Source organism: Aspergillus bombycis (assembly GCF_001792695.1).
Source record: "Aspergillus bombycis strain NRRL26010 chromosome Unknown contig00061, whole genome shotgun sequence".
Taxonomy (NCBI): domain Eukaryota; kingdom Fungi; phylum Ascomycota; class Eurotiomycetes; order Eurotiales; family Aspergillaceae; genus Aspergillus; species Aspergillus bombycis.
The window spans coordinates 1-25,220 of NW_019170063.1; the positions used below are offsets into that span (position 1 = coordinate 1).

General features: G+C 48.4%; 7 protein-coding genes across 7 annotated transcripts; 4 read left to right on the top strand and 3 right to left on the bottom strand.

Moving 5' to 3' along the window:
• Positions 1 to 1,742: 1,742 nt before the first annotated feature.
• On the top strand, positions 1,743 to 2,290 carry ABOM_007751 (putative small nuclear ribonucleoprotein (LSM7); the record flags this gene model as incomplete). Its single annotated transcript, XM_022534880.1, has 3 exons — positions 1,743 to 1,944; positions 2,033 to 2,104; positions 2,163 to 2,290. The coding sequence occupies 3 exons, from the start codon at positions 1,743 to 1,745 to the stop codon at positions 2,288 to 2,290; spliced, it is 402 nt and encodes a 133-aa protein (XP_022387758.1).
• Positions 2,291 to 3,025: 735 nt separating this feature from the next.
• On the top strand, positions 3,026 to 4,557 carry ABOM_007752 (fasciclin domain-containing protein; the record flags this gene model as incomplete). Its single annotated transcript, XM_022534881.1, has 2 exons — positions 3,026 to 3,751; positions 3,871 to 4,557. The coding sequence occupies 2 exons, from the start codon at positions 3,026 to 3,028 to the stop codon at positions 4,555 to 4,557; spliced, it is 1,413 nt and encodes a 470-aa protein (XP_022387756.1).
• A 457-nt stretch (positions 4,558 to 5,014) lies between these two features.
• Positions 5,015 to 7,413, bottom strand: ABOM_007753 (PAN-complex poly(A)-binding subunit PAN3; the record flags this gene model as incomplete). Its single annotated transcript, XM_022534882.1, has 6 exons — positions 5,015 to 6,042; positions 6,098 to 6,253; positions 6,306 to 6,450; positions 6,509 to 6,706; positions 7,054 to 7,160; positions 7,218 to 7,413. The coding sequence occupies 6 exons, from the start codon at positions 7,411 to 7,413 to the stop codon at positions 5,015 to 5,017; spliced, it is 1,830 nt and encodes a 609-aa protein (XP_022387757.1).
• A 1,188-nt stretch (positions 7,414 to 8,601) lies between these two features.
• Positions 8,602 to 10,209, top strand: ABOM_007754 (clathrin-mediated endocytosis regulator UBX3; the record flags this gene model as incomplete). Its single annotated transcript, XM_022534883.1, has 2 exons — positions 8,602 to 8,736; positions 8,803 to 10,209. The coding sequence occupies 2 exons, from the start codon at positions 8,602 to 8,604 to the stop codon at positions 10,207 to 10,209; spliced, it is 1,542 nt and encodes a 513-aa protein (XP_022387754.1).
• Positions 10,210 to 13,625: 3,416 nt separating this feature from the next.
• On the top strand, positions 13,626 to 18,420 carry ABOM_007755 (pleiotropic drug resistance family ABC transporter; the record flags this gene model as incomplete). Its single annotated transcript, XM_022534884.1, has 6 exons — positions 13,626 to 14,233; positions 14,288 to 15,166; positions 15,226 to 15,469; positions 15,530 to 16,459; positions 16,519 to 16,831; positions 16,910 to 18,420. The coding sequence occupies 6 exons, from the start codon at positions 13,626 to 13,628 to the stop codon at positions 18,418 to 18,420; spliced, it is 4,485 nt and encodes a 1,494-aa protein (XP_022387755.1).
• Positions 18,421 to 19,183: 763 nt separating this feature from the next.
• Positions 19,184 to 21,067, bottom strand: ABOM_007756 (ferric reductase family protein; the record flags this gene model as incomplete). The annotated part of the gene is made up of 1 exon (XM_022534885.1): positions 19,184 to 21,067. One exon carries the CDS (start codon positions 21,065 to 21,067, stop codon positions 19,184 to 19,186), a length of 1,884 nt encoding a protein of 627 aa, XP_022387752.1.
• A 2,201-nt stretch (positions 21,068 to 23,268) lies between these two features.
• Positions 23,269 to 24,227, bottom strand: ABOM_007757 (putative 2-deoxy-D-gluconate 3-dehydrogenase; the record flags this gene model as incomplete). The annotated part of the gene is made up of 3 exons (XM_022534886.1): positions 23,269 to 23,718; positions 23,809 to 24,024; positions 24,105 to 24,227. 3 exons carry the CDS (start codon positions 24,225 to 24,227, stop codon positions 23,269 to 23,271), a joined length of 789 nt encoding a protein of 262 aa, XP_022387753.1.
• Between the last annotated feature and the right edge of the window lie 993 nt (positions 24,228 to 25,220).

The window sequence follows — 25,220 nt, forward strand, 5'->3', positions numbered from 1 at the left end:
AAAAGGCGGACGGAACGGAATAGCCGTTGGGTAGGTTAAGTTTCTCCTGGGAAATATCGCGCTCGTTGAATCAATATGGGTTATCTTTAGGTGTAACTGGGGGTTGAAATGTCATTCAACCCAATCACTTCCGTTCCTGACTTGGAATGGAAGATAGTAGTCAGGACAACTCTCATCCAGTGAAAGCACCGGGGAAAGGACATGAGCGAAACAAAACACCCAATGAAACCCCCAACGGTGCAGTTGCTGACGGTGAGCGGAACGGACGCAAAAGCTCTCTTCCTTCAGTCTTTTTCCTCCCCTCCGTAAGGTCGATGATGCCGAGTGGGACACGATGAATGGCTGGACTGAAAGGACCCGAACCCACAGCCGGGGGATTGGGCGATCCTGAAAGTCTTATCTAACCCGATCCCTCTTAGTCGCGGTCCGTCAAGACTCAAGACAACGTAGAAGTACTAGTAGCACCTTTGCGCCTTAGGCAATCAAGCACGTAGCGGGCGGAGTCCCGCCGGTCTCTTCCGCCGTCCATTCGGTGTGGTCCGGGAGCTCGGAACTGAATCGTCACCACCCATGCCCGTTTTTTACTTGGTACTCGACCATACCGGCAGCCTAGGAGAGTGTGTTGAGCCATTTTCTTTCTGCCTTGACTGATGATATGAGACCTCATTATTGAGAGATTGCTTTTTTTTTTTTACTCCCGAGTACAATGTTATTATGATTATGATTATGATTGGATTGTTATTATGATTAGCATCGGATTGGAATTTTAACGCTAGTGTTGGAAAGATATACCGCTATTTTCCCGAAGTTTAATGGGGCTTATGTTATGACCCCTTCTGATTGCATCAATTCATATCAGATGGGAAGAAAGATACCAACCTAGGGACTGGGTTCTGAAACCCCTTGCATGGCCGGCCTATTGGTAGGACGATGACAACCTAAAATCCCAGGTTCATCCGTGACGAGGTTTATATTGGAATTCTTCGAAATTAATAGATAGGAACAAAAACCTGTTTTGCTCCCTTCTTTTCTTTGAGGTATAACTCCGAGGCGCACCAACACCAAACGGAGGATACTGGTACAGATGGAAAGGTCCCCTCCGAGACCAACTCAACTTGCCGCTCCGCCCGTAAGGGTGCTGCCTAAGCTCAACCTCCATTGGGTAAAGGCCGACTGGCCGTCCACTCCACTGTCCTCTTACCACCCATGTGGACTGGATTTCATACACGCTAGTACGGGATGGGAGTAAGGTATGGTCACCGTCGGCCGTGTGACGCGCAGCAATTGTGTGTTATCAGAGTTTTTTCCTTCCCAGTGATACTCAGAGGTCCGTTCCCGTGACTTCCAGGTTCCTTCTCACGGCTACCTTACCTGCCGCTGACCTACTGCTGCTGCTGCTGCTATTATTGTTGAACCACAGAGGCACAGCACATTTGTTCTCTTGCCGCTGACCTACTACTGAATCGGCCCCCTCCTCGAAAATCCCTCATACATCCGTCCCCCTTCCACCCCATCCTTTCCTGCAATTTGACGGACCAACCAAGTCCAAAGTGGGATCCGGTCTCTCTCACCACGCACCCACCCCCCATCGCAATTCTAGACAATTCCCCTCATCGGTTCCCCTCTCTTTTGTCTTACTACTATCTCTTCCCCTCTCTATAATATAACCGAGGAAATAAATCAACAAATAAAAACTCGAAAAAAATAAAAAACAAAAACAAAAAACTTTGTCCCAGCCAAGCATGTCCGAACGAGGATCCTTCCGTGGAGGTCGTGGCCGCGGCGGAGGCCACGACAGGTCTGGCGGCCGTGGCGGTCATGCCAAAAGTGGCGGTGCCAGTGGCGGTGCGCAACAGCAAGAGAAGCCCAAAAAGGAAAACATCCTCGACCTCAGCAAGTATATGGATAAGGAGGTTCGGGTGAAGTTCAATGGTGGCAGAGAGGGTAGGTCCACTCCTGTCATATCAACTTTCTATTTTGTTTTCTTTTATTTTTAATTTTTACTTTCCCGAATCCACTAACCAGTGCACAGTCGTCGGCACGCTCAAGGGATTTGATCAACTGATGAACCTGGTTCTCGACGATGTCAAAGAATCTATGCGCGGTAGGTGACTCTGGTGTCTATCCATTGTCTCTGCCTAACTCTGACGGTCGGTGAATAGATGACGAGGGCAACGAGAACACTCGTTCTCTTGGTTTAATTGTTGCTCGTGGTACTCTCATTGTGCTCATCTCGCCTGCCGATGGCAGCGAAGAGATTGCCAACCCCTTCGTGCAGGCGGAGGAGTAAACGAAATCTCACACGACGGATAATACTGACCACTCCTGACTCCTGGTCTTACATCTTTGGTCTTTGCGAATTTCAGGAAGAGCCCCCCTGCTCTCATGCGATATCAATCACGGCAATTGCGGAATGTATTCTATTGACCTTTGCACGCTTGGACTGGTGTCACTCTACTTCTTTACCCATACCCTCTATCTCTCAACTTGCTAGCTCCCACCTGGCAAGTCTTGGTCTGTCTCCACAAAGGCCGAGTATTATCTCCGCCTTTGGCTATTCTGAAAGCGAATGGTCGGAAGCAGTTAAACGCAGAAATAAAATAATGAATCACGAGTCATGAAGTCCATGGCATTATTCATCCGCGTAGCTTTGCTGTACGAAAAGTGATCACTAAGATATGCTCCTCATGGCGTGACCGTGCTAAGCCTGTGACATCATGTTATATGACAGTAAGCTAGCGTCATAGAACTCCAGAGCTAAATCCCATTTTCGGTCACGAATACGATTACGAATGCTCTAGACCGTCGCAGATTGGACAGCTTAAGGTGGGCATGTTCAAGGATCCTGATCAATCGGCTTTGTTGGAAAGTCTTAACGCCGCTGCTTATTATATTCGCATCGGCTGCCTATATTCTAACATAAATAGAGCTTGACCCCGTTGATTAGCTACGTTGATCCCGCATCTACTTAATCTCCTTATCACCTTTATCTCAAGAACCCTAAGTGATCCTATACTGAATCACCATGAGGGTCCAGCTCTGGACGGTGGCAGTTACAGCCACCCTCTCCTCGGCCTTATTCATTCCCACCCCCCAACAAGCCCTAAAAGATCTCGACCTCAACAACATAGACGCAAATGATAAGGTCGCCCTCGACGATTACCTCCTCCAACTCTCACTAGTGGACGCCGCATCCGAAATCCAAAACAGTGGCCTAGGCGACACCCTCACTTCCCTCTTCGACACAGTAGACGCAGAAGACTCCGACTACTTTGATGAGGACGACTATGACGACGCAGAATACCTCCCTGAGGACATCACCCAGCTGCCCCCCTTCTCCCAGCTACACCCCCCACACCACCCGCCCTCCGACAAGACTATTTACGAGCTCATTACCGAAAGCAAATACACCACCATCCTGGCGAAGCTCATCAAAGACGACGAGGAACTGGTCAAGCTCCTCAACTCGACAGAAACAAACCACACTTTCTTCGCGCCCACAGATGACGCATTCAAGAAGATCCCACACCACGACGACCACAAACCACCCAAGGAGCTCATCCGCGCCGTCATCAAGTACCACCTAGTCCCGGGACTCTGGAACGCCCGCACCGTCTTCCATAGCCACACCCTACCGACTGAATTGGAGAGTCCAGCACTGGGAGATAAACTTCCGCAGAGACTATCCGTCCGAGCAGGCTGGAGAGGTCTAACGCTGAACTTCTATAGTCGGGTTGTAGCACCCGATATCGTAAGTCGATTCACTCACCCCATCTCCCTCATCTCCCTCCAACCACCAGATCCCAGAGAGGAGAAAAAAAAGAAAAGGAAAAAAAAACGAAAAAGAAAGAAAGAAACTAACAATCCCAGCCCGGCACCAACGGCCTAATCCACGGTATATCCAGCGTCCTGCTGCCGCCCCCAACAACCAAAACCCTACTGGACCTGGTGCCCACGAAATTCAGCACCTTCGACCTCGCCCTCCTCAAAACCAACCTCACCATCCCAGAAAACAAAGGCAAAGATACCAAGAAAGGCCACACAATCTTCGCGCCCTCAAACGCAGCCTTTAGCAAATTGGGCCTCAAAATCAACGCCTTCTTATTCTCGCCCTACGGCCAGAAATACCTCCTCGCCCTGCTCAAGTACCATATCGTTCCGGACCGGACGCTGTATTCGGATGTTATCTACACGGAGAAGGGCGAGATCCGGCCGTTTGGCGTCAAGGGGTTCACGCATTTGGATCTGCCGACGTTGTTGGGGGAGAAGAGGTTGAGTGTTGATGTGGCGCGGTTTGGACCGTATGCTTCGTTGAAGGTTAATGGGATCCAGCGGGTGGCGGTTGCGGATGCGTTGGGGCGGGATGGGAATGTACATATTGTGGATGGGGTGTTGGTTCCGCCGAGGAAGGTGGTGGAGGGGGCGGCGGAGTGGGATGAGTGGAACGAGGAGTTGACGGTGGAGGATCTGAAGGAGCGGCTTGCGGAGTGGGTGGACAATGATCATGATGGTTACGATGAGGGGGTGGAGTTGTGGGCTCATGCTTTTGACCTGTAGTTGGAGTCATGTGCTGGGCTCGAGTATCGTTTAGACTGACTACTTTTATGATGTCAAAAGTTGACTCTACGAGATAGACTACATGCTAGGTCTGTCGAGCCATTCCAGTAATGTGATATGTCTGTAATCAATTGCATCTGTATCTTCGTTCGTATATCAATGGCATCATATTTTCAAAGCAAGCAAGCATCAGTTGCCAGGTTGCAATAAAATCAACACGGGGATTGTGCGATTCCAGCTTTCCGCACAGATAAAGCATCGGTAACTCGGCCGTGAGACTCAGTCTTCTGAGAGCAGGTTTCTAAAAATGTATCCTCCAAAATAAGAACCATGTGCAAAGACATCGCCAGATCATTTCATACGAGATATCTCCTTCACCTAGTTCCCTTCGCATATATAAGTAGTCTCCCCTCCGTGGGAAGGAATCCATCATGGAATTGGCCCTCTGTAGGGCTGTTTAATGAAGCCTTCTGGTTGGCTTCAGGAGCGCCTGAAATGACGACTCCAATGCTTTCTTGATGTCTTTGTAGCTAACGACAAAGCAACTTTGTTCATCGCGACTCACCAAGGTGATTTTCTCATCTGTGCCCGCATCCAACTTATTCAGACAGGAAAGCACATGACCAAGGTCAACGACCGGGTCACCCTGAGCATCGACTTGATGGAAAACGTAGTCGCGGAACATCTTGAGGAAGTATCGCTCCCCATTCTCCGACCACTGCCGGTCGTGCTCATACTCCGGCCGCTCGTTGACGAAGTTCAACTTGGTCACCAGACGGACCAAACGGCCATTCTCAAGTTCCTGGCTCAAATCCGACGTCAATTCATCGTCCAGATGAAGCGCGGAGTCGAATGTTGACATTAATTGTGAAGAAATGCCAGTTATGAAGATGTCAACATTTCGGTCTTGATCCTTTTGCAGTCCATTTAGTAACCAGAACACCGAGTTTTTGAGTTGTGGGCTGTAAGCACGGGTGAAATGCTCCATGGCTTTGGTGGGGTTATGCATGACACTGGGAGTATTGGCGCCCAAAGTCACAATGAGTTGCCCGAAATTAACCAGATCCTGGCGTTGGAGGTCCGCGATTGACCGCTGGGTATCATACTGGACCACATCCATGATAGCACAGGCGTTCAGGCGAATGCGGTTTTTGCCGGTGACTAGAACTTTACTGGGATCAAGAATCCTTGCGGCAAGTCCGTTGCTGTGGATGGCCTTGAGGCCGTTTGCGATCTGGGTCATATAACCCCACAGGACCTGCTCCGGAATATGCGTAGTATGCCGACCTTGGAACCTATTCCCAGTACCCAGGTGTTGTTCAGCAAGTGTTTTGGAGAGAGGGTGGTAGTCAGTGACAAAGATCAGCGAGCTGTCTTGGAAGCTCCTGCTGGTAAACGCATCGTGGACTGTTACAACGCTTCCATTACAAACTCGTTTCCACGCCTGAACCGATCGGATCGCTTTCTCGTTTGTCAAGCGAAAGCCTTGGGGGCGAGTCAGCTGGGAACTTTTCATAAAAACAATAAAAGAGGAGCTCACCTTCTAGTCTTCGAAGAGCATAGAAATTACCATCTTTGCCGGACTGCGCTTTGTATACCCAACTGGGGAAGCCAAAAATGGTTGCGTTCTTCTGGTGATTTAGGTCCAATGGGACAAGGGAATGGAAGTAATCGACTTGAGCGGGTAGTTGGGTATCTGGCTTCTAGTCAGTTCCGTTGGATATGGCTCATGAATGGAATCAATATACTTGGCAAGGTTTGTAGTGTAGCTGCGGCTTTCTTCTGCAATTCCTCTCGGAAGTCATTGGGAAGGAAAAGATCATGGACATTCCGTTGGTAACCCAGAGTGTTTTGGCTATGAGGGCCAATAGGTGCATACAAATGGTACTGGACCTGCAATAAGGATGATAACGTAAGACAAGCCCATAGTTTCAAGTGGCTGGAGACCTACTGGTTGTTGGAAGCCAGACTGTCCGGCGAAAAAGGCGCCGCCCAGCGCAGCGGCAGCAGCCGCAGTATCATGTGCAAAAGGGTTTGCCTGGACTGGTCCGACCGCACTCGCAGCGGAAAGGGGGTTCGAAGCTGTCACAAAAGGATCAAATGGGCTCGTCGTAGGAACGCCACCGTTACTATTCCCTTGGAGGGAGGCCTGAGGACATGCGTTAGTCGAGGTATAAGGAGAAGGGCCCGTAGAGGGCGTCATGGAATGGGACTGTGGTGAAAATTGACAAATGGGAGAGGTATAGAGGGCCGCAGGCATGTAGCCGCAGTCCGTCCAAACGCCCTGCATCTTGATAGCAATAGAGTTGCCTAATCTAACAAATGCAGGATGCCAACTACCGATAGTCTCGGTAACTCTGTCGACAGGAATTCTTAAGTAGACAGAGTGGTAGGGTGCGGGGTTAAAAAGGCAGCAGAGTGAATGGCATGGATAAGGGAATTTTATTTTATTTTCGGTTTTTTGTTTGCATTTTCACTGGGCAGGTGCAGCCTTACCATGTGGGTGGTATCGAAGCCTTGAGGCACAAATTCCTGCACTTCAGCCACAGACCAGTCTGGCGTCATTGTTTCAGCACGGCCCGACGGGGTGCTGGTATTGGATCCTGCTTTGAGTCAGTGGGCAATGGTGCACCAGTAAGTGAAGGGTCATCTTGACATACGTGAAGTTATATTCCTTGGTTGGAACGGAGCTGCATTGGCAGCCTTGGGGGATATTGTTGCAGCTTTCTTCGCTGTAACTGAAGCTGTAGTTGGCGAAGAGCCGTTGGAGGATAGTAGGGAGGGTGTAAAGCTCGGGGAGTCGACGTTCAACCGTCTTCTACTGTTGTTGCTACTGGTACAATCCACGTAAGTCATTGTCACTACACGTCGAAGCTGAACTTTTCATGCAGAGAAGTTCAGTTCGCTGCCCGGGTATGCCAACCTGTCGGATTGATATGTTGTATTCACTTTATGCGGGTCATGATTGAAGGCGCATCCTTTCGGGAATAAATGCCAAGGTCAGATGAAGTTCGTAATGATGATACATGCGGCAATGGGCTAAGGGATTATCGCGGCACCTTTATCTTCATATCGACAACGACCATATATGGTCACATTTCGACATAGGGTATCTTTCGCATTCTCTACCAAGACAGCAACACATCGTGTCAGGTCAACTAAAATTCCCCGCATTGTGAATCCAAATGCATGTCGGACTAACCTCGTGCCTTCATTTTAGGCGATCCCGTCGCCCGGCGGGAGTCATCCAGGGCAGGCTTCCCTGCGGAAGCCATTGTATCTCAATCCACGATTCGGTGGGGGATCAACGTAAAACGATATCCATTGACTCAGAACAAAGAAAAACCGGACGACCAAGTATATCTAGAGGAAACCACATTCCTCTACTGAATGAAATTGCAGCCTAATCCAACCAGTGGGTGACACTTGCGTCACGCCCTTGAACAAAGGGTTTTGCTAGGGCAATTTGCAACAAGCCAAAGACGGATACGTATTTCCAAATTGCGCCGCCCTCAACGCGAGGGAATATACAATCTAACAAAAAGAGCCGATGAATCACCACCCGAAGACTAGGAACATAACGCCGTCTTCATGCCACGGATGGGTTGAAGAGGGTTTCGCGAGGCGACATGGGGATAAAAGGGCCTGCGGGGAGAGGGGAAGGCGAGAGAGGGAATGGAATGAGATGGTCTGTGAGCGTCCAACTCCGGAATGGCCTGTGCACGGACCATGTGCTGTCACCAAGCGCGCGTCTACCGCTAAACTCGAGGCGGCGATGACGGAGCTCTAGTAAGAGGACAGCTAAGTCATCGACGTTGACCAGTAGTCACTACCCTGGTATTTCTTGTGTCTTTGGGCTTCCTGGCGCCTTTTCCTTTGAAGAGTCTTTTATTCAATCATTTTGTATTCAAAATATCTTCAGGCTTATTCCCTGTGTCGCTGTTACGGCCAACGCCATTAGCTACTAGGACCTCTCCGTTCATCCCGACAAGCCTCTTGCGACAGCGATTCCTTTAATTGTATGGATCGAGCCATTGGTTGACAATGACCTCTTCGGGGCTTGATATCTCCCAGCTCTCCGACAGCGAAAGGTCTGCTCTAGACACCTACATAGCTGTAACGGGTCAGGAGCCGTCGGAAGCTATTCCCTTGTTGCGTCGTTCACAATGGAATGTGCAGGTATGGCCGATCTCATATGTAACAAGTTGGTTGAGTGATAGCGGTGGCTAACCGATCAAACCGAAGATCGCTATCTCGAAGTTTTTCGATGGGGAAGGTCCAGACCCAGTCGAAGAAGCCCGTGCAGCTCTCAATACCCCTCCTCCTCGACCTAGTCGTCAAACCCAAAATCTCATGACAGATGACCTCACCGCAAATTTCTCCTCGGCTGTGCGTGCCGCCGATCCTGCTCCCCGAGTTGAGACTCAACCAGAAGGACAACCGGTTTATCGTCCACCTTTCCTACTAGCTCTTCTGTTCACCCCGATCAATCTTCTATACCGATTACTTTACAGTTCCTTCCGCCTGTTTGGAACTCTGTTCCCTTTCCTTCCCCGTTTCTTCAATACAACGGCCAGCTCAGCTCTTCACGGTACGCAACGGAACACCAATGGACGCCGTCCGCTGGGGCCCAAAGACACGGCCGCCAGGTTCATTCGAGAGTTCGAGGAGGAATACGGTGCCAACACACTGCCTTTCTTGGAGAATGGATACAATATGGCTCTAGAAAAAGCCCATCGTGACCTCAAATTTCTTCTCGTGGTTCTCCTGGCTCCTGAGCATGATGACACGAACGGTTGGGTCCGGGACACCCTCTTGTCCCGGGAGGCCATCGATTTTGTCAATGACCCGCAAAACGACGTCATTGTTTGGGGAGGTAATGTGCAAGATTCGGAGGCATACCAGGTCGCAAACTCTCTCCGGTGCACCAAGTTCCCCTTTGCAGCTGCCATTGTTCACACTCCCAATGTATCCTCGACGGCAATGTCCGTCGTCTCTAGAATATCCGGAGCTACGTCGCCATCAGAATTTACTGAGAAACTTCGAGCCGCTATTTCACAGCACAAAGAGCCTCTAGAGAGGATCGGGGCCACTCGTGCCGAGCAACAGGCTTCTCGCAGTCTACGGGAGCAACAAGACTCCGCCTACGAACGTTCTTTGGCCATTGATCGAGAGCGAGCGAGACAAAGACGGGAAGCCGAGGCAGTTAGACAACGGGAGGAACAAGAGGCTGCCGAACGCCAAGCCGCGGAGGAGAAGCGGCTCCACGATCTTCAGCAGTGGAAGCGTTGGCGGGCACAGGCTATCCCAGACGAACCGAGCGCGGATGTCAAAGATGCCGTTCGTGTTAGCATTCGACTGCCTTCAGGCGAACGTGTGATTCGGAAGTTCGCGCCAGAAGCTGACCTTGAAGAACTGTATGCATACGTTGAGTGCTATGATATCCTGCAAGAGACCCACGAGAAACCCACGGATATCGAGAAGCCAGTTGGGTTTGAGCACCAGTACTGGTTTCGACTCGTTTCCCCTATGCCCCGGGTTGTATATGAAGTCGGTGCCGGAGGGACCATCCGAGACAAGATCGGTCGAGGAGGCAATCTCCTTGTCGAACCGATCGACGACGAAAGTGACGAGGAAGAAGAAGAGTCGTAGATCTCACTATGGGCTGTACTTGTACTGTATGCAAACTAGCCGAGGGCAATTCATGGAGTCAAACTAGACCTGTTTAACTAGTCTCTTTCAAATTTGATACGATAATGATCACGAACAATATCGAGCATGTTGGATCCACGATGTTCCCTACATCTGTAAAACATAACATCTTCCAAGAAAGGCTTCGCCTTGGTACCAAACCGGCATCCGGGTTGACGTTTGTCGCTGAAAGCTAGACCCACTTAACTCTTGGAGAGGGACAAGAAGATCAAGATACATACCAAGCATAAATATTCTCATGGATAGGAGCCCGGGGAGCATGCGCATCGTATTGCGCTGGAGTGGTCGTTTGAGGATCTGCTCCTTCGCACTTGCATGCAGCGGTGTTCCTGGAGTGGCACTGCGATTACCTAGCATTGATAAATGCTAGGCGGCGGCTCCCCGCCTATTACCACCAGAATTCACAAGAATTGATCATTCTTGCGCCGACCTCCATGGCCGTACACCCTCCAAGGACAGAGCTTCCTTCCCTCACGTTTGGACTATACCGTGAACAAAGGCAACGAGGAGAACCGCATTCCCACCAAGTTGCAAGATAAGCGTACTGGCGTCTTTGATACGGACGTTTGGGCTGTTCAAGTTTCCTAAGTCGGTAAACAAAATAATTGGTTGTAGCTTCTCTTTATAATACAAGGGAGGCAAGGTCGATATGCCCGTAGAAGATCAAACGAAAGCTGCTGCTGGACCTTGACCTATAGGCCTGGAAGACTACATGCGCACTTTCCAGAAATGGTGGGCTGTTGGTGGCCTTGTGGTCTTGATATCGTTATTATGCAGGATAATTTAGATATATTCAACAACTACACGGTATTTAGTATATGGAAACCACATACTTTATACACAATATTTAGAGCCCGAGGACTTTAGGAACCAACCGGTTGGATTGCCAATACCTACTAGATACGCCATCACAACAGCAAAATTTACTTCCACTGCACCATTTGTTTTTAATGAGGACAAGATCTTTGCCCGCAGAGAGGTCGTCATGTGCAGCAGCCTTGGCTGTCAGCAATCTTCTTAGATGAACGACTCTGGGTACCAGACAATGTGTAGAGGGGTGGCCTTGTTTGGTGGGCTAATGAGGACACATTTAACATCCTCTCATTCTTGAGCGTGGAACGAGACGTTTACGGAATATGCAGATAGAACAGATCAAGATCTACCAAAAACACGAGACGGACAAACATATATATTCCCGGGTTCTATGAACTTCGAGTCTAGAATCGCATAAGCGGTAAGATATTGCCACTGAAAGGTCTGTCTTGCGGTATATACTATGTACGCAGTAAGTTGAGCCGATGTGACAATACAGTTGATAAGATGGTGTGCTAGCCTGGGTACGGGACGAGCCTTAGTTCAACTGGAGAATACCCCTCAACACTACCACTGTCGGTCATAAGGGGGACAAGCCCTATTTGAAAGTTGAATCCTCAGCATAAGCCCTTGTAATATATCAGCTCAACAGCCGTGTATTAGTCTTATTCTCACTGTACCTGAGAGAGCCCGAGGCCTCCACTTGTATATGCTTGCATATGCCCTGTATATTTAGGCTTAATCTGGACCACTGCTGTCGTTGTATGTTACGTATACTATTGTGATGTATACTATTGTGATGTATGCCAGTTGGCGATGTACACAAGGCCCGGATGTGACAGATCCCGAGATACAGAACTTCTAGACTTTGATAAGCGTAACCGTGGTCTAGTTAGTGAAGTAAAGCCTGATCCCAATTAGGTAACATCGATTAGGCACAAGTTGATACGTAGACTATGTTATGGATGCCTTAACTCCACTCTATCTCCAGATTAACGGTAGTAGAAATAAGCTGTGATTGAGGGTACAATTTATCCGGTAGTGTGGTCACCCGAGGCGTGATCATTATCCAGATCTAGATAGGTGCGCCATGACCAGGTTCTTATCCAACTCTAAAGAAATTTCGGACTTCAGATGGATCTAACTTGTCTGAATGTTATCCATTCAACCGAGGGCCCGAGGGATAAATATGTGGGGAGGATATCCTCCGTCGACAGGAAAACCTTGGGGGTTGGTGCAGAGAGTGCATACAATAGACACTACTAGTAGTAGTAGTACATCTGAGAGCATCACCTTTAGGTTATCGGAGCTTACCTCAGCTGTCCGAAAGGGGCAACCGCTGGAATTCAGCACGGAATGCAGCTAGAATAGGAAAATAACAGATAAATACTCCGTAGAAGGATCTCGGATCTGGCGCACCCGATACTGTACCGTAAAGGAGGCGAAGAACCCGGACAACGGATTTTGCAGTTCCCGCCCCACTTCCCACAGAGACTAAACTACTTGAGGTCAATGCACCAGGTTTCAAGCTCGGGAAAATCTATATTGCCACGTTTTTGTGCAACAGAGAATTTTTCTGGCCATCATTTGCCTTTCTTGGCGACAATGTATACGGGAATACGAATCTTACGAGATGTTCCACACTGCATGTCTTCTCAACTTATGGGCATACCAAGCTCATGGTGTAACCCAACTAAGTGCAAGTCTTTTTTTTAATTGCTTTTAAAGCACAATTAATTGTGTGATCAATGTCGGTGTAACCTATGTAACTTGATATTGAGCCTCACCTGGTGTGTTGTCCTACATACGCGGGATCGCCAATAACCTGCGTATTATAAGTTTTAACCTTTAAGGTGCTTCCGGAGTCATGATGACTATCGATGACTGCCTACAGAGTAGACATGAGTCATCAGGCAATCTGTTCTCAGACACATGGATCGAGTCAGCCTTAAGCGGAAAAGCTCGTAGCTTTTTCAGGGACACGCCCCGTAAACGTCAAACAGAGCTGACCAGTGGTGACCCAATGAATGCATGATATCTGCTTTTATTACTAGAATAAGAACGGGATTCGCTTATCCTGTGACCCGGTTGTATTGTACGCAGCGGGAGAGAAATACTCGGCTTTGCTGTATTGTCGATGGGTCCGGACGCCTAAATTTCCAGGACCCGATTCGCTTGCTCGTTTCAACTCTTCATTCTCATTTGTTGGAGTTAAATTTGACGAGTGGCCCAGACTTTGATCTTCATAGTCTTTTCATTAGATTACCTTTTCTTCGTCTGGAACGGAAATAAGAAACAAATACGGAGTTTACCGTAGCTAGTATGAAGGCGTTAGGGGCCTTTATTATTAGATGGTCCCCTCCTCCTTCCCCCTGATTATCTACGTTCTTCTCTTTTACAGATCTGAACACATGGACGAACTCTTATAATAATAATATATATACTCTAATATACCCCTTATACCCCTGCACGGTCGTTTGCATTCCCTTTTTAGTACCTCTTAATACTACCTCGAGGCTGGACGCCTCTACCTTCTTACCACCATGTCTCTTCTGGGGACTATAAACCCTAATCTCAACCCCGCCCGAACAGTCGGCGCTCAAGGTGAAGCTGAGGGCGCAGCTCCTGTGACCGGAGGGGAGCCATTGGCTATCTTCGAGGAAAACGACAGCGCAAGAACGTCCGATACCGCTTTGGACAAACTAGACAAAGATGCATCCAAATACGATGAGCAGATCGCAGAAGCGGAGGTTACACGCCTGGCACAGCATCTGACCCGCCAATCGACGAGATTCTCTGTCAGCCAGAATGTGGAGAACCCATTCTTGGAAACCAAGGAGGATTCCACTTTGAACCCTCTTGGCCCCAACTTCAAGGCAAAGAACTGGATGAAGAACCTGTTAGCCCTTACGTCTCGTGATCCGGAAAGACACCCCAGGCGTGAAGCCGGTATCTCGTTCCGCAACCTCAGTGTTCACGGTTATGGAAGTCCGACGGATTACCAAAAGGATGTGTTCAACATGGTCCTTCAAGTTGGTGCCCTGTTCCGTGCAGTCACTGGCACAGGTAAGCAGAAGATTCAGATTCTGCGTGACTTTGACGGCCTTGTGAAGAGCGGTGAGATGTTGGTCGTGCTGGGACGACCTGGAAGGTAAGGATTCTCTCCACTACTAATAGGATTGTAGCATGCTAATCAATGAAAAAGCGGATGCTCGACTTTCTTGAAAACACTCGCTGGTGAGATGAACGGTATCTATATGGACGATAATTCCGAATTAAACTACCAGGGTATTCCCGCAAAACAAATGCGGAGACAGTTCCGTGGTGAAGCTATCTATAACGCCGAAACCGATGTTCACTTTCCTCAGCTGTCTGTTGGTGACACTCTAAAATTCGCTGCACTTACCCGTTGTCCACGGAATCGGTTCCCCGGCGTCTCGAGAGAGCAATACGCCGAGCACATGCGCGATGTTGTGATGGCCATGCTTGGTCTTACGCATACCATTAACACAAGAGTCGGTAATGACTTTGTCCGTGGCGTCAGTGGTGGTGAGAGAAAGCGTGTCAGTATTGCAGAGGCGACTCTCAGCGGCAGTCCTCTCCAGTGTTGGGATAACAGTACCCGTGGTCTGGATAGTGCAAACGCCTTGGAGTTCTGCAAGACCCTGAATCTGATGACAAAATATGCTGGTGCCACAGTTGCAGTGGCTATCTACCAGGCTTCTCAGAGCGCTTACGATGTCTTCGACAAAGTAACTGTTTTGTATGAAGGCAGACAGATCTACTTTGGTCGCACAGATGAAGCAAAGGAATTTTTCACTAACATGGGATTCGAATGTCCGGAGCGACAAACGACTGCCGATTTCCTTACCTCCCTTACCAGTCCATCTGAACGTATTGTGAAGAAGGGCTACGAGGGCAAGGTTCCACGGACCCCAGATGAATTCGCTGCCGCCTGGAAGAACAGCGAGGCATATGCGAAATTGATCGGGGAAATTGAAGAATACAACCGGGAGTTCCCACTGGGTGGTGAATCAGTTAAGAAATTCGTTGAGTCCCGCAGAGCCATGCAGGCGAAAAACCAGTAAGTTCATTGGCAAGATGCAAGAAATCTCTCTGGGTGCTAATCGTATCTTCCTGCAGGCGCGTGGGGTCTCCGTATACAGTTTCCATCTACGAACAGGTCAGACTCTGCATGATCCGCGGGTTTCAACGTCTTAAGGGTGATTCCAGTTTGACCATGAGTCAATTGATTGGAAATTTCATTATGGCCTTGATTATTGGAAGTGTTTTCTATAATCTGAAACATGATACGTCGAGTTTCTATTCGCGTGGCGCTTTACTTTTCTTTGCTGTGTTGCTGAACGCATTTTCCAGTGCGCTCGAGGTACGTGCAGTTATTTCCCCTCATTAGCTTTAAGACAACACTAATCAGTTCGCCGCATAGATCTTGACTCTGTACGCACAACGTCCCATTGTTGAGAAACAGGCCCGTTACGCTATGTATCATCCATTCGCCGAAGCTATCGCATCTATGCTTTGTGACATGCCCTACAAAATCACAAATGCAATAACATTCAACATCACCCTTTATTTCATGACAAATCTTCGCCGTGAACCGGGTCCATTCTTCGTGTTTCTTCTGTTTACGTTCGTGACTACTATGACCATGTCCATGCTTTTCCGTACGATAGCCGCTTCTTCCAGGACCCTCTCTCAAGCTTTGGTGCCTGCCGCCATTCTTATTCTGGGTCTGGTTATTTATACCGGTTTCACCATCCCTACTCGGAACATGCTTGGTTGGTCGCGATGGATGAACTACCTTGATCCCATTGCCTATGGCTTCGAAAGCTTAATGGTCAATGAATTTCACAACACCAAATGGAAATGCTCTGCCGCCGAGCTTGTCCCAAGCTACAATGATGTCTCTCTGGAGTATAAGATTTGCTCTACAGTCGGTGCTGTTGCTGGTTCTGAATATGTTTACGGCGACGACTACCTCCATCAGAGTTTCCAATACTATCAGAGCCACAAGTGGAGAAACCTGGGTATCATGTTTGCCTTCATGGTGTTTTTTATGATCACCTATTTGACTGCTACTGAGTTCATTTCGGAGGCTAAGTCCAAGGGTGAAGTTCTGCTCTTCCGCCGTGGTCATTATTCTCGTGGTGCGGCTGATGTTGAGACCCACAACGACGTATCCGCCACTGAGAAGACGAACGATTCCAATGCCGGCGCAGGTGCTGCGATTCAGAGGCAAGAGGCCATTTTCCACTGGCAGGATGTGTGTTACGACATTAAGATCAAGAGTGAACCTCGGCGCATTCTCGATCATGTCGATGGCTGGGTCAAGCCCGGTACTTGTACCGCTCTCATGGTAAGCTTACAGTCGCGACCTCGTTATATTTTTCTTCTGTTGCTTACGTTGTTCTATAGGGTGTGTCCGGTGCTGGTAAAACAACGCTCCTGGATGTACTTGCTACTCGTGTGACAATGGGTGTGGTAAGTGGTGAGATGCTGGTCGATGGCCGTCTGCGCGATCAATCCTTCCAGCGAAAGACGGGTTATGTTCAGCAACAAGATCTTCACCTTCATACCACCACTGTGCGTGAGGCCTTGAGATTCAGTGCTATCCTTCGCCAGCCTGCACATGTTAGCCGTCAGGAAAAGCTCGATTATGTCGAAGAGGTTATTAAACTGCTTGGAATGGAAGCGTACGCAGATGCGGTCGTTGGTGTTCCTGGTGAAGGTAAATTCCCGTCACTCTGCCGATATCCTCTTACTTTCCGTGCATTCCTATACTTCGTTCATGTCTAACACTGTACAGGTCTAAATGTCGAACAGCGGAAACGTCTGACCATCGGTGTTGAATTGGCTGCCAAACCCCAGCTGCTTCTGTTCCTCGACGAGCCCACGTCCGGTCTGGACAGTCAAACTTCCTGGTCTATTCTTGATCTTATTGATACCTTGACTAAGCATGGTCAAGCTATTCTTTGCACCATTCATCAGCCTTCCGCTATGCTCTTCCAGCGCTTTGACCGTCTACTCTTCCTGGCCAGAGGTGGTAAGACCGTGTATTTCGGTGAAATTGGAGACAAATCCTCTACTCTCGCGAGCTATTTCGAACGAAACGGTGCCCCGAAACTCCCTCTCGAGGCGAACCCGGCTGAATGGATGCTTGAAGTCATTGGTGCCGCTCCCGGATCACACAGTGATATTGACTGGCCTGCCGTGTGGCGTGAGAGTCCTGAGCGTGAAGCTGTCCGCAATCACCTTGCAGAGCTGAAATCTACACTTTCACAGAAGTCAGTTGATCATTCTCACAGCGACGAAAATAGCTTCAACGAGTTCGCCGCACCCTTTAGTGTCCAGTTGTACGAGTGTCTGGTCCGCGTGTTCTCCCAGTACTGGCGGACACCAGTCTACATCTACTCCAAGGCAACTCTCTGCATTCTAACATCTCTCTACATCGGTTTCTCCTTTTTCCACGCAGAAAACAGCAGACAGGGTCTCCAAAACCAGATGTTCAGTATCTTCATGTTGATGACTATCTTCGGTAATCTTGTTCAACAAATTATGCCCAACTTTGTTACTCAACGTGCCCTCTACGAGGCTCGTGAAAGACCTTCCAAGGCATACTCCTGGAAAGCATTCATGACAGCCAACATCTTGGTTGAGCTCCCCTGGAATGCTCTTATGAGTGTCATTATCTTTGTTTGCTGGTACTACCCAATTGGTCTCTATCGCAATGCTGAAGCCACCGACAGTGTCCATGAGCGTGGAGCCCTTATGTGGCTGCTTATTCTCTCCTTCCTCCTGTTTACCTCTACCTTCGCGCACATGATGATCGCTGGTATCGAGCTCGCTGAGACAGGTGGCAATCTTGCAAACTTGCTCTTCTCCCTGTGTCTGATCTTCTGTGGTGTCCTCGCCACCCCCGAAACCCTCCCCGGGTTTTGGATCTTCATGTACCGCGTTTCCCCATTCACATACCTAGTATCGGGAATGCTCTCAACAGGTGTCGGTCGTAGCACCGCCGTCTGCGAAAAGGTCGAATTCCTGCACCTCACCCCGCCACCCAACACCACCTGTTACAACTACATGAGCGATTACATCGGATCCGTCGGCGGCTACCTGGAAAACAACAATGCCACCGATTCCTGCTCCTTCTGCCAGATCTCAAGTACAGACACCTTCTTGTCTGCGGTTAGCAGTTACTACGAGGACCGGTGGCGCAACTTCGGTATCATGTGGGCCTTCATTGTCTTCAACATCGCCGCCGCGGTGTTCATTTACTGGCTTGCCCGTGTGCCTAAGGGCTCGCGGTCTAAGAACTAAAACTGGATCCTGAATTTGGTTCCTTTTTTTGAGTTTCTTGTTATAATATCTCCTCTTTTATTCTTGTTATATCGTTCTGGTATATATCAATTGTTGGGTTTCTGATGTCTCGATATATAGAGTCGATGTTTCCTTGTGTTCCTCTGGTTATGAACCATGAGTTCTGATTTAACGTATATACCATATCACGTTTGATGTTCTCTATATTTCTGCTTTTCTTTTCTTTTCTTTTCTTTTGGTTCTTTGTACATGCTTTTGTACGATATATCCAATTTCCTTGCCTTGGGCTTGGACTGTTTGTTGTGTTCTTGCTTTAATTGGATACATGGGTGGTTTACTCCCCTCTTTGTTAGACTTGCATATACATGGCTAGAAGGCAACTATAGCCATAGTACATATTACATATTACATCTCAAATCTAATGCAATATCGCAATAAACCTATATTTCTTTTCGTTGTTTTATGTTTGTGTGTCGATTTTGTGGAGACACTTCGTCTTTCTGACTTGAATTGGTCTTTGATTTCTCAAGGTGGTGAGAGAGAGTCAAGTCTCGACTGTTCTATATAAGGGTTTCTTTCAATAAATGTTCAAAGCATCCGTTGTATTTTCAGAAGTACAGACCACGACCGAGACGCCTAGGTGTCTGGTACAAGGTAGACAGACAGGAGGGTAGAGATTACGATGAAAAATATTCTACAGACAAAATTTTAAACAAGAAGACAAATGTTGATATGGAGCAGTTGTAAGGTAGACGAGACAGTGCTACCATGTAAACGCCTCCTCGACGAAATCCACGACCGCGCCCTTGCCGATGTTATCTCGGGCAGCAGCACGAACCTCGTCTGCGAATGCACCCGGTCCACAAACGGAAACGATGGTGGCTCCGACGCGGTTGGGGATGACCTCATCCAGGACGACATGGGGACGACATCGACCTGGGAACATTTGGACGGTGGCGCTGGGTGAAACGATCTCACGGCTGCTCTTTGGTTTCGAGACGAAGAGCTTGATTGTCAGTATATCACGGCGACCGGGGAGGCGGAGGATCTCATCCATCCACTCTTGCACCCAGGCGAGATGCTCTGTGCTACGGACGGACCAGACGAGGTAGACTTTTTGCGTTGCTACACGGCCTTCGGATGCGCGGATGATCAGGTCGCGGACGTACAGCATATGGTGGGTGATACCTGCACCGGCAGAGAAGAGTACAGCGGTTCCATAGCTGCCCATGTTAGAGACGTGCGATCTGTACGGTCCTTCGATATATCCTGAGAGGTGTAGTATTTGATTGGGCGCAATGAGGGCTTTGTTGTATAGCTTTCTCGTCATACCTTGGCGAGCACTCACGATAAGAGAGACGGATGTTGGTTCTTGACTTTCTCTCATGTAGTCGTCTAGATCAACCACAGGTTGTTTCTCAAGGAGTGATGGGCTCATGCTTCCGGTAGAAGTTGGGCTTTTGGCAAACTTTTCCGGTTCTGCTGCATTCGTTACAGAGCTGCAGGGATCAACCCAAGCAACTGAGAACGGATGGGACATCCACAAGGAGACGCTTGGGATGTAAGTATACACGTGGCTCCCGGGGTTAATGTGAACGTGCTTGGGCAAGTGAAACGTCACCTTGCAGGCCTCACCTGGGAGAGCCTGGACGACAAGTTTGGTGGCTCCTTTCCTGGGTGAGATGTTAAGGTATAACAGCCTGGAAAATCTAGCTGCCCGATCGAAGATCCAGATGGCGGCGATTGCTATGGCCCAAGGTTTCTGAGGTAGGCCATCGAGATCCAGGTGAAGCCACACACCAACATAAGCCAACAAAGCAGCAAGCTGGTGGAGATGGAGGAAGGTTTCATAAAAAGCATGCCGGACTGGTGAAGGTGAGTGAAGTGCGAGGAAGACCAACGCAATAGTTCCAACCAAGCCCCAAGTAAAGAAAGGCTCATTACATAGGCGCTTTAGCATGTCTGAGACGCTTACTTCATCGGCTGCATTGACTGCCCAAGCTACTGTGTGCACCACACTTTCAATCACAACAATGCGGCCTAACCATCGGTGAAGACAATTGTATGTGTCAAAACTTATGTGCAGGATTGCGATCAGCGGGTTGTTACGTCCTGCAAGGAGGAAAAGCGGGACCATATTCAACACAGCCAACGTTCCCGATCGACCACGAAGCTCAGCAACAAGGGCCTTTTTCTCATTCACGCGATAGTCAAGTATAGTGCAATACGCGACTTGACTTGCAACATACAGTAGGATCAGAATCGTTTGGAATCTGGACGGCAAGGTGCCCACGTTTATGGCGGAGGAAAGTTGTATTTCTCGATTGTGCCTTTTTCTGCCGAGAGGCGAATATAACAGATGCTTCTTGATGTTTGTCCATGTGTCGGACTCTTCGACACTCCAGTATGTCTGTTGTCTTTTGCTCGAGTTCAACGAGGTGATATGGCGGAGGTAAGCATGGCTTATTTGGGCAAACCGACCGCAGAAGACAATAAACGCCAGGGCGAGAACGGATACGTAGATAATTCGCGTGATAATGACATCTCGGGGAACATTGACACCACCTAGTCCTCTTGAGAACTCGTAGACGTACGTGGCATTGGTCCCAAAGCCTCGTGGGGTGATGTGCCGACGAAGATCATCCATCGAAAGTTGGGGCTGCCTATGGCCCAGAGTAAAGTCTGGTCGTTGAAGCTGGGATACTATAATGAGTTCAGATAAAACGAGCGTGAATCAAAGGGGTGATAAAGGATTGCCGACGGTGAAAAGGCCGAATCTAATCTCGTATGGAATATGACGTGATAAAGAATGTTGGATGGCGGGGGAACGAGTGGAATGCAGTGGCTCTTCACTGATGATGAAAGCAACGGAATATCACCAAATTGCCGTAATAAGAAACAATGCCACTCGAATGAACGCAACAATGTCCTTATATTGGTGATAAGTCGCGGGTGTTACCAGGCTATCGCTTCCAACAATTGAATTGTCCGCAATCGAAAGAAACGTTTCTTTCAAGGGTGATTGTATCTCAGTTGGACAAAAGATGTTTTGGAATCTCCAGTGAATTCAAATCTAAGGCACGGTCAGTCGACACCAGCAGCTATCCAGCCTTCGAGATTTACTTACTCGCACCCTCCTACATGCATAGTCTAATCCAAGAAATCCAGCAAGGGGGGCTAATAGACGCTCAGCGTCAAACGACAAATAAAGAGCGGATGTTTTAAGTAAAAATCTCAAAAGAACGAGAAACGAATGAGTGTCTATTGACCAAGACAAAGCTCTTCAGCTACGATACGAACGGACCAAATGTCGGCAGTGTGAACAGTTGGTGGAGACGATAAAGGGGGAAAAGCCCCTGACCAACTTGCCAGCAATTTTAATACGTAGAAGAGTGTTATTGCCAGAAGACGACAAGAGAATGTGTTGAAATGCGATCAGAGCCAGCTGAATTCGTCAAAAAATCGAGTGATAGGAAAGAGAATGACGAAAAAGAAGAATTGTAGAGTTTAGAAGCCGATAAAGAAAGTTGCCTGACATCAGGATCCGCGCTGCAATTTAGGAATATCTTCACCTTAAAAGGAAACCACGGAGACCACTGCGGATCTGAGCTTGCAAGGTACTGGTTGGTAAACAAGGACCAATAACTAGCCCACTGAATTTTTTTAGCAATCGAGAGTGGCGTGGTCTTAGGAAGGGTTCTTTTCCCAGCGCTAAGGAAGGCGTCAAGGACGGTCTTATTTCGGCAGGGAGTCCATGAGGAGATCGGTGTTTCGACTTGGCGAATTGATCCATTCACCGTCGAGGAATGGGGTCCTCTATTTGGCCCACGGACCCTTGCTGATAGGATCCGACCGATAGCATAACCTGTGGATTATAGCCGCTGAGTAGGTAAAAGGCATCCAGCCACTACTTCCATGGCTTGCAGCTTTTATGATCCAAGAGTCTCGCCACCTCCCGTGAGGTGTTCGAACCTAGTTGATCACGAAGGCGCATTGCGTGCGTTTCAGCTTCGCGAAGTCAATGGGAACCCGCGCTTTGTATTGGCCAAAACTTGCTCGGTAGGTAGTATCGATGACCCACCGGCAAAGTTAGGCAGAAAATAGCCAAGGTGGACAGTGTACACATCGTGAAAAAAACAGTTCGCTCCTGCAAACCAAGACTGGCAAGACAGTTTTGGGTCCTTCAGAATGAAACAATGGTTGCATTCACGATCCATTCTTTGTTGGTGGGCGGAGTGGGCAACGGTCACATGGTGGTCACGGGTCCCAAGACTTTTTAATCTATTCCCTATATTGGCTAATGTTATTTTGCCCTGCTATTGCCCAGGTTTTGGTCTTGACAACGGTGGGCTTTTCCACTATGGCGACTTGGCTGAATTTTTCCCATTCAGCCCCGATTAATGAACAATTTTCTCACCTAATAGGAACGCCGTTGAGATTGGAGGCCCATCCCAGCGATTTCCATTGCCTAAAGACTTTGCCGGTATAAGGCTAAATAAGGCTAACCCACTCCGAGAGGCACTGGAGATTCAATAGTTTCCCTAAACGCTCGGACCTGAACTTATCGGGAGATATTACTCGGAGCCTAGCTCATGCCAGCAATATATCCAGAACATGGCTAAAAACGTGGCATGACTAACGGAAGCAAAGGCAACACCACTGGCTGACAAGCTATTATATCAATCGAAACTAATGTGTGCGTGTAGGAACGGTGGAGTGGTATCTTTTTCTTGATTCTAACGTTGAAACTATCGCCTATCAGTCATTAAAAAGACTTCGGAGCTTGGGCTCCGAAAATATGTACATGTGAACCCTATTCTACACGGAGCTTTTCTCTGCCACGCTTGTTTACCGTCCCATCCAACCTCCGTCGACGCAGATAACTTCTCCAGAGACATAACTGCTTGCCTGGCTAGCCAAGAACACGATCACCCCCTTAAAGTCATCGGGGCTGCCCCATCTCCCAGCCGGAATCCTGGCCATTATACCTGCGTTACGATTCGCATCATTGATCAGAGCCGTGTTCATATCTGTTGCAATGTATCCGGGCGCGATAGCGTTCACGTTAATGCCCTTGGCGACCCACTCATTCGAGAGTGCCTTGGTCAATTGGGAAATACCTCCCTTGGAAGCTGCATAGGCAGGGACAGTGATGCCACCCTGGAACGACAGGAGGGAAGCAACATTGATAATAGATCCGCGACGACCAGTAGGGAACTCAGATGCATCTCGCGCCAACAGGTAGGCACCAAATTCACGGCATAGCGTAAATACGGATGTCAGATTCACTTGGATCACCTACGCAACCAGCAACCGCCATTAGTATTTTTTTTCATTCGGCAGGAAGGAACTAAACCATTTGGTCCGTGGAGAAAGGGGTAAGCTCACCTCATCCCAGTCCTCATCTGGGAATTGCTCGCTCGGATGCCTTCTTTGGATTCCGGCACAGTTTAGCAAAATCTCCGGTTTCAGGCCTTGGCTAGTTAACGCCGGAATGACCCCTTTAATTGCATCCCGACTAGATAACTCCGCTATATGAATCCAGGCTTTCCGGCCAATGCGGTTAATGATCTCATCACGGGTGGAACTGTTGGATTCGTCTCTCTGGTATCACTCCTATGTCAGCATCCTATATAACTAATGTGGCCTACCATACGTCGTCAAATAGTCACGGGGGCACGTACCTGAATCAGCACGATATCAGCGCCAGCCTCTGCAAGTGCAAAAGCCATTGCCTGTCCAATTCCTCTCGTTCCTCCTGTAACGATAGCGGTCTTTCCGCTCAGCGAAAAGAGTGAAGCCGACATTGTGATAGTTGTGGTATCAAGTAGAGTCCAAGATATGAGGTTAAGATCCGCTTTTCGCCTTTAGCTCTCGCTTTTCATCAAGTGCGATGAATCAAGATAGCACCCGGGAATTAATAAAAGAGATTTGTTTAATCTTCTTGTTGCCATTGCGATGATTTCTTCCACTCATAATAAATGTCCCCCCACGTGCGGGGCAGTAGAGACATTCCCTGAAACGGATATTCCTATTGCCGTAGCGGTTATCAAACGCCGATTCCCCGCAGTCGGTAATTGAACCATCCTCGCCAAGCATTCAGAAAGCACGTGCCACGTATGATTACCGTTACGGGACCATTTGGTACACTAGATCTAGGTTGTGGGTTTCCTATAACACACTATACATAGGCTTCAGGAGTGGCGATAATTCTGTCAACTACTAGTAGGTATTGGAATAGCCATTAAGTGAAAGCTACTAAGATATGGCAGCTAGCATATCACGAGTTGCTATGGGAGATATCAAAACTCCAGCGTGTTCTACAGTCAAAGATAAGGCAACACGTAGCAAAAGCCCAATGGACGACAGGGATTGAATAGATCTCTGGTGGTAAGTAAACTCTCTCATGGCCATTGAGGCTCTAGAAGAATCTGTTGACTATAATTGCTTCCTGGGATCCTTCAACAGAGATCAGGTCACATATATTTACTTCCGAATCTCGAATTAACTATAATCGATATAATCCGTTGCCAAATAGGAAATGCGGAAGCAACTTCAAGGGTTTCTGATGAAGAAAATAAGTAAAAAGACGATAAAATAAGCATTTCATGATCGTCTTCATCTAAATAACTTCAAACCCTCTCAGGTTAGTCTATGAAGGAAGTTCATCAGGGGTTGTTGCTCCTTAGACACTTAATACTGTACAAACCATAATACAGATGTATGTATGTATGGAACCAAGGTATTGAAACACTCGCAACGGTAGGTAGCTTTAACCGTGGGTCACTAGTAACTCCAAG